Source organism: Podarcis muralis, chromosome 2, assembly GCF_964188315.1.
Source record: "Podarcis muralis chromosome 2, rPodMur119.hap1.1, whole genome shotgun sequence".
In the NCBI taxonomy this organism is placed as follows: Eukaryota; Metazoa; Chordata; class Lepidosauria; order Squamata; family Lacertidae; genus Podarcis; species Podarcis muralis.
The window spans coordinates 119,744,151-119,758,851 of NC_135656.1; the positions used below are offsets into that span (position 1 = coordinate 119,744,151).

General features: G+C 46.5%; 1 protein-coding gene across 1 annotated transcript in view; it reads right to left on the reverse strand.

Moving 5' to 3' along the window:
• Positions 1-13,650, reverse strand: part of LOC114592412 (uncharacterized) — a 30,278-nt gene extending 16,628 nt beyond the window's left edge. The window contains exons 1-7 of the mRNA XM_077923446.1: positions 13,532-13,650; positions 12,799-12,878; positions 10,415-10,541; positions 4,225-4,305; positions 3,049-3,131; positions 1,772-1,898; positions 224-340 (exon numbers count right to left, since the gene is read on the reverse strand). Of these exons, the coding sequence (XP_077779572.1) occupies positions 224-340; positions 1,772-1,898; positions 3,049-3,131; positions 4,225-4,305; positions 10,415-10,541; positions 12,799-12,878; positions 13,532-13,544 (628 nt within the window). The 5' untranslated portion in view covers positions 13,545-13,650. The remainder of the gene's footprint in view (positions 1-223; positions 341-1,771; positions 1,899-3,048; positions 3,132-4,224; positions 4,306-10,414; positions 10,542-12,798; positions 12,879-13,531) is intronic.
• Positions 13,651-14,701: the final 1,051 nt, after the last annotated feature.

Sequence of the window (14,701 nt, forward strand, 5' to 3'; positions counted from 1 at the left end):
AAAACATGATTGGGCTTCAAGGCAGAAACTGAGGACTAGCTGCTCTTGTTATTTCACAATCTCCAAAATCCTTCCCTTTTCTCTCTACACACCGTGCTAGGTTACCTTTTGCATTTGCCAATATCTGAGAGAATAGCACAAATTCATTTCTGGTTGATTCCCTCACTCAATTTCACCGGGCACAGATCTCTCTCTGATTGATATTTTTCATCTGAGGACCTACCAGTCAATTTTTTCTGGAAAAATCCCTCTTCCTTCTTTGCAGGCTCCTCCCAGGCCAGCAGTTCTTCCTTTCCTTCCAGCCAGGAGACAAGGTCAGATTTGGGCATCAGAGGACCTTCTTCATGGGATTAAGAAAAGAGAGAGAAAACAAATATTTATGGCACTTGTGACCTGCGCGTCCAGAAATCCCATGCTACGTGGTCTGTTTTGTACCTCCATCCCACCCCAAAGGGCAAATGGAATGAAGACAATGGATTTTTAAAAAAGGAAGAAACAAGTGGACCGGGTATCAGGAGGGGAAAGGGCACAGCTATGTGGTAGGGCATCTGCCTTGCTGTCAAAGAGCGAGCCAGCAGTAAATCACACTGTTCCAAGTAGGAGTTAACACTTTATTAACAAAGACACAATCTCCACAGATTTGGCTGAGTGTCAGGCCTAATGAGCAGAGCAGCTCCTTTCTGGTGGTCTTCCTCCATGGAAATCAATTGCCGAGACTAAAGTCCCTGCCTCCCCACAGCCATCTATGTCTCCTCCTCCAGGGCTTTCCCCAAGCAATCAGAGACTGTACCTGTGTGCAGCCTGGGAGTCATTTTGGACTCACAGCTGTCCATGGAGGTGCAGGTCAATTCTGTGTCCAGGGCAGCTGTCTACCAGCACCATCTGGTATGCAGGCTGAGATCCTATCTGCCCGCGGACTGCCTCCCCAGAGTGGTGCATGCTCTGGTTATCTCCTGCTTGGATTACTGCAATGCGCTCTATGTGGGGCTACCTTTGAAGGTGGATCGGAAACTGCAATTAATCCAGAATGTGGCAGCTAGACTGGTGACTGGGGGCAGCCGCCGAGACCATATAACACCGGTCCTGAAAGACCTACATTGGCTTTCAGTGCATTTCCGAGCACAATTCAAAGTGTTGGTGCTGACCTTTAAAGCCCTAAACAGCCTCGGCCCAGTATACCTGAAGGAGCGTCTCCACCCCCATCGTTTAGCCCGGACACTGAGGTCCAGCTCTGAGGGCCTTCTGGCGGTTCCCTCGCTGCAAGAAGTGAAACTACAGGGAACCAGGCAGAGGGCCTTCTCAGTAGTGGCACCCTCCCTGTGGAACGCCCTCCCATCAGATGTCAAGGAAATAAACAACTATCTGGCTTTTAGAAGACATCTGAAGGGCCTTCTCGGTAGTGGCTCCCGCCCTGTGGAACGCCCTCCCACCAGATGTCAAAGAGAAAAATAACTACCGAACTTTTAGAAGACATCTGAAGGCAGCCCTGTTTAGGGAAGCTTTTAATGTTTAATAGGTTATTGTATTTTGTTGGAAGCCGCCCAGAGTGGCTGGGGAAACCCAGCCAGATGGGTGCGGTATAAATAAATAAATAAATAAATAATAATACACTCTGCTAATAGGATGCCCTGGCTTCTCAAGTCCGGGTTGCTGATTAAGTTGGAGCACAGGCTGATGGAAGCAGACGGCACAGCTGGGGCTTATCAGCTGGCCTCCCGGCCCTCTGCATGTCCACACCTTCCAACTCCATGTTTCCCCTTACAATCCTCACCCAGAGAGGCCACATTCCTGTAGTTCTCCAACATGACTTCTTTGTACAGCGCCCTTTGCTCTGGATCCAGCAGAGCCCACTCCTCTGCGGCGAAGGAGACACTCACTTCCTCAAAGGAGACCAAACCCTGGGAAAAGAAGGATGCGTTTTCTCAACAGCAACAAACAGATGGACGATCCCCTCGTGCCCTTAGCAAAAAGAAATAACCCAGCTGAAACAAATCTGCCACACAGGATGCTGGCATCTCCTTGCCAGGATTTGTGCCAAGGGGCTACTGCCCTTCTCTTTGTGGCCTGCTCTGATTGGTTGGGCCACTCGCATAGCCCCGCCTCAGGAGCAAGTGGGAGGAGCAACCAGGGTAGTTTTGATTCAAATCAAATTGTTTAAAATCACGATTTAAATCACTAGCCAGCAAGACTTGATTTAAATCGTTTTTTCACAGAAGGACACATTCTTGCTGGTATAATCTAAATATTTACAACCAGATGAAGGTTTCACTTTTGGAATAATAAATTTCCAGAGTAGTTTTTGCAGTTATATCAAAAATTACGGTACTGATTTGGTTTTACTATTAGACATACATAGACAGATGATTATGAAATTATTGTGAGGTTTAATAAGTTCTGTTCATATTTGGACAACTTTTCTGCTGTATTTTATTGGAAGGAGAAAATAATCATTTCCTAATAATCATTTCCTTAATAACAATTTATTTAACTAAAACAATAACATTATAGCATGTTTGTTAACTGATGTGGTTAAACAATTTTTTTTAAAAAAGCAGACTGAGTTTTAGCACACAAGAAAAACTTAAAACAAATCCTTATTTCCTGATGAATAGCCTTTGGACTATAATGCAACTTAAACAGAAAACTATCTTTAGAAAGATTTTTCCTCCAATAGCATTTTATTTTAAAAATACAATTTAAATTTTAAAAATCTGATTTAAATTTTAAAAATCTGATTTTTTAAAAAAGTCATTTACAGTGGTACCTCGGGTTACATACGCTTCAGGTTACAGACTCCACTAACCCAGAAATAGTGCTTCTGGTTAAGAACTTTGCTTCAGGATAAGAACAGAAATCGGGCTCCGGTGGCGTGGCGGCAGCAGGAGGCCCCATTAGCTAAAGTGGTGCTTCAGGTTAAGAACAGTTTCAGGTTAAGAACGGACCTCCGGAACGAATTAAGTACTTAACCCGAGGTACCACTGTATTTTTACCCTGGGAGCAACCTTTTCCTGGATCACCTCTGCCACGGAGAGGAGAAGCCTTGCATACCTGAGATGAGGGCAGAACGGCTCTTTCCACCCGACGACAAAGAGGCAAGACCTTTGAGCACGTCATGGAGGTTTCCCCTCCACCTGCAAGGGCGACGAAAGAAAAAAGATGGCAGGGTAATATTTTCCATGCCGGTTCCTTGCACGGCAACCACGTCATCCTGCTTGACTTCGGAGATGCAAGCCATGATTCTGGGTTCGATTCGCAGTTCATGGAATCGTAGCCTTGTGGAGATGGAAGGGACTCAAATGGGCATTTAGTCCAACCCCCTGCAATGCCGCCCCCACCTTGAATTTGTGAGGAATCAAAGTGGGTGAAAACCATTCAGGATGGGTGCCATTAGGTCCAGTCGCGGACGACTCTGGGGTTGTGGCACTCATCTCACTCTATAGGCCGAGGGAGCCGGCGTTTGTTTGCAGACAGCTTCTGGTTCATGTGGCCAGCATGACTAAGCCGCTTCTGGCGAACCAGAGCAGCGCATGGAAACGCCGTTTACCTTTCCCGCCAGAGTGGTACCTATTTATCTACTTGCACTTTGATGTGCTTTCGAACTGCTAGGTGGGCAGGAACTGGGACTGAAGAATGGGAGCTCACCCCATCGCGGGGATTTGAACCACTGACCTTCTGATTGGCAAGCCCTAGGCTCTGTGGTTTAGACCACAGCGCCACCCGCTTCCCGTGTCAAGGCATCTAGCCTCAGGCTATTCTGAGCAGTGGGGTTTTTTGGGGGGTGCAGGGGTACACATACCCCTAAACATTCTTCTCTAAGCATTCACCATGCTAGAGAAGAAACTAATTTTTTAACATTTTTAGTTTCTTCTCTAGCATGGTGAATCGTCAGTTTCATTGCTACCCCCGATGGCGGCCTCATTTCCTGTCACGGTGTTTCCTAAGTCTCAGACGGAAGCGAGCGTTTAATGTGTGAAGCAGCGTAGAATGTGGATGTGTTACCGTGAGCTGTCAGCAGTCTAATATGAGGTAATGCATGTTCTTTGCGCTTTTGTCCATTTACTGTATTTATTTCCCCCAATTTGAACTATAAAATGGTGATTTTCTTGAGTCAAAATGAAAGCACCCCCTAAACATTTTTTAAAGGGGAAAAAACACTGTTTCCGAGTAACACAAAACAAGACCTGGCAAGGTAACAACCCTTCCCCAGATCATCCTCGCACTTACCTGCCAGTCGCTCCGGGTCAAATTGCTCTCCCTCTCCTTCCAACCAGCTGATGAGAAGAGGTTGAAGAATCAGAGGCCCCTCTTGAATGGAAGAAGAAGAAGAAAATATTTTTTTCCTTCTAGGAGTCCAGAATTTCAGACTAGACTGGTTCTGTTACCAGCCCCCTAAGACAGAGGTGGTGCCATCACTGGATACAGGGAAATGATGGGAAGCACAAGTCGGGAAACCCCCTAGGGAAGAAGACTCAGAGCCCAGGGATTGGTGGTGGGATGACAATGAGTCATCAGAGGGAGAAGACGGGGAGGAGGAGGTGTCAGAAGCTGGAGAGGTGACAGGGCTTAGTGAGCAGGAGGAGGCTGTGGCAGAGAACAGCCCAGAAGCAGAAGATGGAGCAGGAACGGAGGGGATTATAGGGACAGGACTACCTAAATTGTATAGAAATTTATTTAGGTATGCTACTACAGCAGCAAGAATGTTACTTGCCCAAAAGTGGAAAGAAGCAGAAGTCCCAGTAAAGGAAAAATGGATACAAAACTCAGGGAATATGCAGAAATGGTGAAACATACCGGAAGAATAAGAAATCAATATAACAAACTTTTTATAAAAGAATGGAAATGGTTTACTGAATATTTACAAATAAATTGTAAACAGATAAAAACATTAGAGGGATTAATGTAATAACCAATAAATCCAATTCACTTTGACTTCTCTCCCCTCCTTTCTACGGTTAGTTGTTTTATATCTTTTTGTTACTGCATATCCAATTCAAATCTATTTTCTAATTTCCCCTTATGCTCTCCCTAGTTATCTCTTACTGCATGTGTTTACATCAATCCGGACTGCACGAAGATCAAACCTCTCCATTCTGAAGGAAATCAGCCCTGAGTGCTCACTGGAAGGACAGATCCTGAAGCTGAGGCTCCAATACTTTGGCCACCTCATGAGAAGAGAAGACTCCCTGGAAAAGTCCCTGATGTTGGGAAAGATGGAGGGCACAAGGAGAAGGGGACGACAGAGGACGAGATGGTGGGACAGTGTTCTCGAAGCTACTAACATGAGTTTGACCAAACTGAAGGAGGCAGTGGAAGACAGAAGTGCCTGGGGTGCTCTGGTCCATGGGGTCACGAAGAGTCGGACACGACTAAACAACAACGTTTTGATTTCTTTACAATGTCTCTTCAAACAGTCAATACATTTTCCTCACTCTATTTTAAAAAGTCTTTCTTCTTGATTTCTTATTCTTCTGGTAAGTTTAGCCATTTCTGCATAGTTTTAACTGCCAAACTTCCTTTATCGGAACTGTTTCTTCTTTCAATTTTCAGGCATATATCCTTTGGTAAGGAAGGGGTCACTGGATGCAGCCTGGCTGACTCCCTCCTGTGCAGAGAATGAGTGTTAAGGGGTCTGAAAGAGTATTCCCCTTTCCTTCTGGGGCTCAACTATACAAATATGATTGACTGGGAAGAAAACCTGCTTGTTTAAACTGTGCAATGTATTCCGGCATTTGTTACTGCAATGTGTTTGAAGGGGAAGTCTTCTCTCTGGTCAGGTGCAAGTCCGTTTAACTGTCACTGTGGGAACTTTGACGGACAGCTGAGGAGGGGCTGGAGCAATGTGTATTCTGATTGGCGGTTGCTGGTTCAGAATTCTTAGTGAGACGCTGTGATTGGCTAGGGCTGGACCAGAGGACTTTAAATGGAGGAGTTGGAGATAGAACCCTCAGTATGCAAAAGAAGGATAGAAGCAGTGCGTATTCTGATTGGAGGATGTAGGTTTAGAATTCTTAGTGAAACGCTGTGATTGGCTGGGGTTGGCCCAAAGAACTGTATATATAGCCAGGTGCTATTCAGCAGAGTTAGTTGGAGCTGTAGGTGCTCCTGGAGTCAGACAGAAGAAGGCAGAGGAAGAAGATGGGGAAAGAAGATCTAGAAGGAAGGGCAGAGGGGCTTGGTGGCAAAAGACTTTTTGGGCTGGCCATATAACTTGGCTCAGCCTAAGGAGCCTAGAGCACTGAAGGAGAAGAAATGAGAGGGGGTTTGCAATGCTGGGCTCTGGTGGCTGGTAGGGGAGCAAAAACAGGCCTGGAGTTTCATTTGTGGGAATTAAAATCTAGCCCCCATTTACAGAGTTATGTGGAAGAGAGCCCTTTAATTTGACCCTTTAATTAGTTCCCTTTTTCCTCCTATAAAAACTATGCAAGACCACCTCTGTTTAGAGTTTAAATAACAAATAACTTGTACTCAGTGCAGACCAAGTGTCCCTTTTTTCCAGTCCTAGATTTACAGAAGCTGTCCCAGTTTCTGATTTGATCCCGGCATGCCCTGCTTTTCGTTAGGACATCCCTATTTTCATTGGAGAAATATTGGAGGGTATGGAGTTGTCTGACTCTCGAACCATCTGAAAGTAGTCCTGTATAGGAAAGTTCTTTTAAAGTTTAATGTTTTGGTTTTTTATATATGTTGGAAGCCACCTCGAGTGGCTGGGACAACCCAGTCAGGTGGGTGGGGTTTAAACAGTAAAATAATAATAATAGTAATAATGGAATAGGATGTCCCTATTTTCGTTGGAGACTCGGGTGGCGCTGTGAGTAAAAGCCTCAACGCCTAGGGCTTGCCGATCGAAAGATCGGCGGTTCGAATCCCTGTGGCGGGGTGCGCTCCCGCTGCTCGGTCCCAGCGCCTGCCAACCTAGCAGTTCGAAAGCACCCCCGGGTGCAAGTAGATAAATAGGGACCGCTTACCAGCGGGAAGGTAAACGGCGTTCCGTGTGCTGCGCTGGCTCGCCAGATGCAGCTTTGTCACGCTGGCCACGTGACCCGGAAGTGTCTCCGGACAGCGCTGGCCCCTGGCCTCTTGAGTGAGATGGGCGCACAACCCCAGAGTCTGTCAAGACTGGCCCGTACGGGCAGGGGTACCTTTACCTTTACTATTTTCGTTGGAAGGTATGTCAGTGTGCTTTCACTTGTGAGATTAAATATACAATGCAGGTAGGTGTTATGTATGCTGATAATACAGTCAAACCTCGGTTTTTTATTGTCTCCACTGCCAAACGTTTCAGCTCCTGAACGCAGAAAACCTGGAAGTAAGTGTCCCGGTTTTCGAACATTTTTCGGAAGCTGGATGTCCAACGCGGCCAACAAGCGGCTTCCAGTTGGCTTTTCCGATTGCAAGAGCCAATCAGAAGCCATGTCTCGGAAATCGAACGTTTCGGAAGTTGAACGTCCTTCCGGAACGGATTACGTTTGACTTTCAAAGTACCACTGTACATCTTACATAGATTTGTATCTAAGATAAATACTGTAATAGGCTGAGGCTGGATATTGACACTTCAAAAAAGCGTTTCAGTTAAACGCATTCTAAACTTTGTATGAGAAATCGAGTAGGCAAAAATGGGACTCCACAGCGCCATCTGGTGTTACAGTGTTATAATGCATATACAACGAATATAAAGCGCTTTTCTTTACCAATCTAGCTGAGTCCTGACTAACTCAGAGGCAGACAGCAACACAACAGAACAGACCTGTTGCTCTAACTGAACCGACTGACATCACTGCCTCAGGCATATGACATCACAGAGTTTTACAGCCCTCATGAGCATTAACCCTTTATTTAGCATTTTGTGTGCTTTCATGCAACATTGTAGAGGTTCGGTAGGAGCTGAAAGAGAGGCTTCAACAAAAGCCATCAATTTATAGTACTGGGGAACAGGGCTTCTCCTCCCCACCAAGCCGGAAATCACTGGAACTCGAACTACCTAAATTGTATAGAAATCTATTTATGTATGCTACTACAGCAGCAAGAATGTTACTTGTCCAAAAGTGGAAAGAAGCAGAAGTCCCAGCAAAAGAAGAATGGATACAAAAACTCAGGGAATATGCAGAAATGGCAAAAATTACCGGAAGAATAAGAAATCAAGATAACAAACTTGTTATAAAAGAATGGAAAAGGTTTGTTGAATATTTATAGATAAATTGTAAACAGATAAAAACACTGGCGGGATTATTGTAATAACCTGTAGTTTTATAAGAGTATATATTTACAGTGGATAAATAAATGAGCAAGTTAAATGAATTTGGATATGCAGAGGATAAAGGTAAAGGTAAAGGGACCCTTGAGCATTAGGTCCAGTCGCGGCCGACTCTGGGGTTGCGGTGCTCATCTCGCTTTACTGGCCGAGGGAGCCGGCGTACAGCTTCTGGGTCATGTGGCCAGCCTGACTAAGCCGCTTCTGGTGAACCAGAGCAGCGCACAGAAACGCTGTTTACCTTCCTGTCGGAGCGGTCCCTATTTATCTACTTGCACTTTGATGTGCTTTCGAACTGCTAGGTTGGCAGGAGCAGGGACCGAGCAACGGGAGCTCACCCCGTCGTGGGGATTTGAACCACCGACCTTCTGATCGACAAGTCCTAGGCTCTGTGGTTTAACCCACAGCGCCACCCGTGTCCCTATGCAGAGGATAGAAAAAGTAAATTTAAGGAACGGCAGAAAGAGGGGGAAGGAAGTCAAATTTTGAAATGTTAAATTGATCGTAAAACTAATGAAATATATAAATTTGAAAATATATGTAAAGAAACTCAATAAAAAAAAGGAAATGCGGGAGAATGAGGTAGAGATGGGTCAGGCTGGTGAAGAAGGCAGGGTGTCTCCCACTTCTGCCATTATAAGCTCCCCTCCCCACTGGACTCGCATGACAAGAAGAGGTATGAAGAGGGAGGAGCAGAGACAGGCGCGTCAGCGTAGTCTCCTATTGCTGGGGCAAAAGGAGATTCAGGCAGCTGTTGGAAGGTGGGAACATTCAGTCTCCTCAACTGCCTCATAGGGGCAAGACCTACTGAAAATAGTTGCTCTGCTCACTAGGCCTGCACAGACCTTCTTTCTTCTAATAAAGAGCTAGCTTCCGTGTTGTCATGGGCCAGGAGTCGGCTTCACCTGTGGAGCAGCAGCCTGAAGGAGCAGAAGGTGAAGGGACTCCACCTGCTGCTCATCAGCCTTCTTGCTCCTGGTGCTCCTGCTCCAGCTGGCTCCAGATTACTTAAGCAGGGTTTCTGGCCTCAATCAATTGCTGGAAACCACATTCATTGTTCCTGGCCAGACCTTGCTGCTTCTTGCAACGTTGGACCCTCAGCTTTCTTGACCCCCGGATCGTCTGACTACGTGAACTGAGATACTCCTGACCTGAGGACTGGACTGGACCTAAGGACTCTGCCTCCAGGCAAGTACCCCCCTGAGACTCGGCTGGTAGGCTGGCTTCTCCCTCCACTGAGTTCTGCTGTGGCTGGCAGCACAGAACTATCACCAGTGTGATTTATTGCTGGCTCGCTCCTGACACCGTCCCACTAACCTCTGCCTGCCTTCAGCCAGCGTCCTTTAACCTGCCTTCTTAATGGCAACCAGCCCAGGGGTAGGCATTGCCTGCCAGCCTCCTCTGCTGCTTTGGTAAAAATTTGCAGGGAGAAGCTTTGGGGCAAAAGCAGAACGAGCCAGCTCTGGCGCCACCTACTGTCAGGCCTCCCTGCCTTCTGCCCTATCAGTCGCAAGGGCTGCCAGCCAATCACAGCTGCCCTCTCATACGGAGCTGGCAAAGAGCCCCATCTGGAATAAGAGGAATGAGCTTAGCACAAAAGCGGTCGGATGAAGCAGATAAACCGAGAAAGCAACAGGAGTTCTCCGTGTCTCATAATAATAACAATAATAATAATAATTATTATTATTTATACCCCGCCCTCCCCGGCCAGAGCTGGGCTCAGGGCGGCTAACACCAGTAAAATTACAATAAAAACATAATGGGGGGGGGACAATTTAAAATACAGGTTAAAAATACAATTTAAAATGCAGCCTCATTTTAATAGTAGCCCATAGATCAAAACCGTAGGGGGAGGGAAACATAAAGGTCAGACTGAGTTTGAACCAAAGGCCCAGCGGAACAGCTCTGTCTTGCAGGCCCTGCGGAAAGATGTCAAGTCCCGCAGGGCCCTAGTCTCTTGGGACAGAGCGTTCCACCAAATCGGGGCCAGCACTGAAAAGGCCCTGGCCCTAGTTGAGACCAATCTAACCACCTTGCGACTTGGGACCTCCAAAATGTTGTCATTTGTGGACCTTAAGGTCCTCCACAGGGCATACCAGGAGAGGCGGTCCCGTAGGTATGTGGGTCCTAGGCCGCAAGAAAGGCAACGGGGAGGGGGGTGCTTACCCAAAGAGGCCACCTCCCCATAATTCTCCAGCATGACTTCCCTGTACAGAGCCCTCTGGGCTGGATCCAGCAGCGTCCACTCGTCCTTGGAGAAATGCACAGCCACCTCCTCAAAGGTCGCAGGAGTCTAAAGTGGAAAAGAAGGCATGTCTCATCTCTCACACACACAAACACAGGCAGTCGGACAGGTGAGCAAACGTGACCTGGCCAAAGGTCCGTCTAGTCCAGCATCCTGTTCTCACAGTGGCCAACCAGATGTGTTTAGGAAGCAGGACTTGAATGCAGATTCACTTGGGATTCCCGGGAACTGGGATTCAGGAGCAGAGGGAAAGCGCTGTTGCACTCAGGTCCCGATTCTGGGCTTTCCCTCGAGACATCTGGTTGGCCACTGTAGGAGCGATATATAGAGGGGCCTGATCTAGCCGGTCTCTTATGTTATTCATAGAATCATAGAAACTTTGGACTGGAAGGGACCCCAAGGGTCATCTAGTCCAACCCCCTGCAATGCAGGAATCTCAGTTAAAGCAATCCAAGACAGATAGCCTCTGCTTAAAAACCTCCAAGGAAGGAGAGGCGGAAGAGAGGGAAAGCAATGCAGGCAACTCAAAAGATACTACAGTGGTACCTCGGTTCTCAAACGCCTTGGTACTCAAACAACTTGGAACCTGAACACTGAAAACTCGGAATTAAGTGTTTCGGTTTGCAAACTTTTTTCGGAGGCTGAAGATGCTCCGTTTAAAGTGTAACGCTTCTTGATACGAGTGCCACACTTCCGTTTTGAGTTTTATGCTTCCGTTTTGAGTGTTAGGCTGAGGTCTGCCTGTTTTTGCGTTTTTGCGGCTTTTTTGTTTGTTTTTATGACTGTGTGGAACCCAGTTCAACTACTGATTGATTGTGTGACTGCAGTACATTGTTTATTGCTTTCATTTTATGGATCAATGGCCTCGTTAGATAGTAAAATTCATGTTAAATTGCTGTTTTAGGGGTTGTTTTTAAAAGTCTGGAACGGATCAATCCATTTTGCATTACTTTCTATGGGAAAGCGCGCCTTGGTTTTGGAACGCTTTGGTTTTGGAACGGACTTCCGGAATGGATTAAGTTTGAAAACCAAGGTACCACTGTATACACTGTGCGATTAAGCTGCAACTTTTTCAAATAAGCGTTCTGTTTTTCTGCCCTTGTTTGAACTGATCCTGCTAACTAGTCCTAGGTATGATTTCATCCCAGCTTCTTTCGCTCTACTCCTGGGGAGGCCTTGCCTGGCTTATCCACGTAGAAGCAGAAACCATTTATTGCGCAAAAGGAGTTGATGGGAGACCTATCCATCACTGTGTCTGAAATGCAATCGTTTTTAATTGTTTAATAAGAAATTCTCCAGAAATCATTTCTGTTGTTGGATGTTTATACTGTGAAATCCCATCATTTCTTTAGACTGTTTGCATACCATTTTATCAGTCATCCGATGCAACAAGACTAAAACATGAACTTAAACTATACAATCAGGAGCTCAATTTTTAAAAAAACCTGCCAAAATAAAAAAAAGTATTCAGTTAAGTGCCAAAACCTTAACAGGGAAGGAGTTCAACTCTGTCCTCAACTGCAAGGGATTTCCACAAGATTGGGCCAGTAATTCTGGTGGATTCATGCTACACATCTGAGTCAGGGGGAACACCTCAGTGACTCCCCTGAAGACTTCAGTGGTCAAGCAGAGATACAAGGGATGAAGCAGTCTTTGAGGATTCATGGACTCAAGGGCTTTGTAAATTAATGACAAGAACCTTGTACGTGGCCTGGCAACGGATGGGCCGCTTTTGAGCAAAACTGCCCAGGATTTACACTGGGCAGCCTTGACATCTTCCTGCCACAGAAGGCAAGGGGAGGAAAGGGAGGTTTTGATGAAAATAAGAATAACAATAATGATTCGGGTTTCTTTTGTTTTAGTTTGTTTTGCTGTGGTTCAAAAGGTCCAGGTGAGCAAACTAGTACTACAGTGGTACCTCGGTTTAAGTACTTAATTCATTCCGGAGGTCCGTTCTTAACCTGAAACTGTTCTTAACCTGAGCTACCACTTTAGCTAATGGGGCCTGCTGCTGCGCCGCCGGAGCACGATTTCTGTTCTCATCCTGAAGCAAAGTTCTTAACCCGAGGTACTATTTCTGGGTTAGCGGAGCCTGTAACCTGAAGAGTCTGTAACCTGAAGAGTCTGTAACCTGAAGCGTATGTAACCTGAGGTACCACTGTACTACTACTACTAATAATAATAGTAATAATGAGGAGAAGGCCAGGACATTCAGCAACCTTTGTGCTTTAAATGCATGGCAAGGGTCTTCAGAGATCCATCCCATAAAAGTAAGCCCACAAAGGCCCCCCCCTCTATCTCTTACTTGAGCTGGCTGCATAGAGTCTCTTCCCATTTCACTGTGAAGAGGAGGAGACCCAGAAGGTGTCTCTGGGGCTTTTTCTGCTGCCTGGAAGGGAGACAAAGAAGGATGAAGGGGATAGTTTTTTAAATCCTGTGTGTCTGTTTCCCTTGGAAGTCCCTGGTGTGAAAAAACAGCTTTCCTCTGCAGCACCTACAGAGATTGGACAGAGCTCAGACGGAGAGAGGAACATCTTGCAATGCAATCAATGCATTTTGGGGCGGAAAGGGGGCTCTTTGCAACTGGATAATCCTATATTATTATTTTTTTGCAAGGCGGGGACGTAATTTCGCTTCCCCCCCCCCTCCGCCCATGCTGCTTCCTCTGCAATCAGAGGGTCTCCCCATCTCCCATGGGAGATGAAGTTGCTGGATTGGTGGTTGTGGGAGAAACGTGGGTCACAGAATCGTAGAGTTGGAAAGGGTTCTCAGGGTCATCTAGCCCAACCCCCTTGCAATGCAGGAACCTGCAGCTGCCCCCAAAAGGGATCGAACCTGCGGTCTGCCGGCTCCATGCTCTAACCGGCTGAGCTATCCTAACAACAACAGAAGCATTGAAAAGGCATCTCATTTTTGCAGCTGGGTTGCAGAGGTCAGACCCCCACCCTCCCAATTTTTGTTTGTGTGGTTTCAATAGGAAGGAAATCTTATGCCTCCCCCCAAAAAAGGCCAATTCTTGCCCTCCTCATGCAGGATACCTGCCCGCACCATGTCTTCCTCCTGAGCCTCCCCCTCCTGGCCAAGGAATGTCACCAGGCCTCTTCCTTCCCTGCCTGGAAGGACCAGGGAATGGGGGCTCCCTATTGTCTTCCCCCACCTCCACCTCACTTTCAGAACTTCCTGCCTCTCTAGGAAGCCCCTGGAGGACCAGGCTGCCTCTCTATCCCTCCCTCCCTCCCTCCCCTGCCTGCCAGCTGCTTTGCAATTATTGCACCTGAAGCATCATCTCTCTGCTGGGTCCTCCTCGGTTTTTCTCCCCTGAGAAAACGGTGAAAGAGGCCTCTTGGAAGCCCTTCTCCTCCCCCCCCCTTCCCTTGCAACCAGAGATATTATTTTTTTAAAAAATCTATTTATTTGATTTTCCAAATTAATATTTACATTCACTTCTTCTTCTTCTTCTTCTTCTTCTTCTTCTTCTTATTATTATTATTATTATTATTATTATTATTATTATTATATAATACCCTCCCCGGCCAGAGCTGGGCTTATGGTGGCTAATAAAATCACAGTAAAAACATAATAATGGGGGGGGGGGGACAATTTAAAATACAGGTTAAAATGCAATTTACAATGCAGCCTCATTTTAAAAGTAGCCGATAGATCAAGACCATAAGGGGAGGGAAACATAAGGGTCAGACGGAGTCCAAACCAAAGGCCAGGCGGAACAGCTCTGTCTTGCAGGCCCTGCGGAAAGATGTCAAGTCCTGCACGGCCCTAGTCTCTTGGGACAGAGCGTTCTACCAAGTCGGGGCCAGTACTGAAAAAGCCCTGGCTCTGGTTGAGGCCAGCTTAACCTCCCTGTGGCCCGGGATCTCCAAGATGTTTTTGTTTGGAAGGTCCTCCATGGGGCATACCAGGAGAGGCGGTCCTTTAGGTACGAGGGTCATAGGCCACATAGGGCTTTAAAGGTCAAAACCAGCACCTTAAACCTGACCCTGTACTCCACCGCGAGCCAGTGCAGTTGGTAAAGCTCTGAATGAATGTGATCCTGCGGCAAGGACTGTGGTAAGGAGTCTCGCCGCGGCATTCTGCATAATATATAAGAACAAGATTCCAAAGAATCCCTTGGACATCCTGCTGTAACGTGGGGTTTGTGAATTCAGCTCTCTTGACATAATATGCTGGAGTCAGTACTCTAGTAACACTTC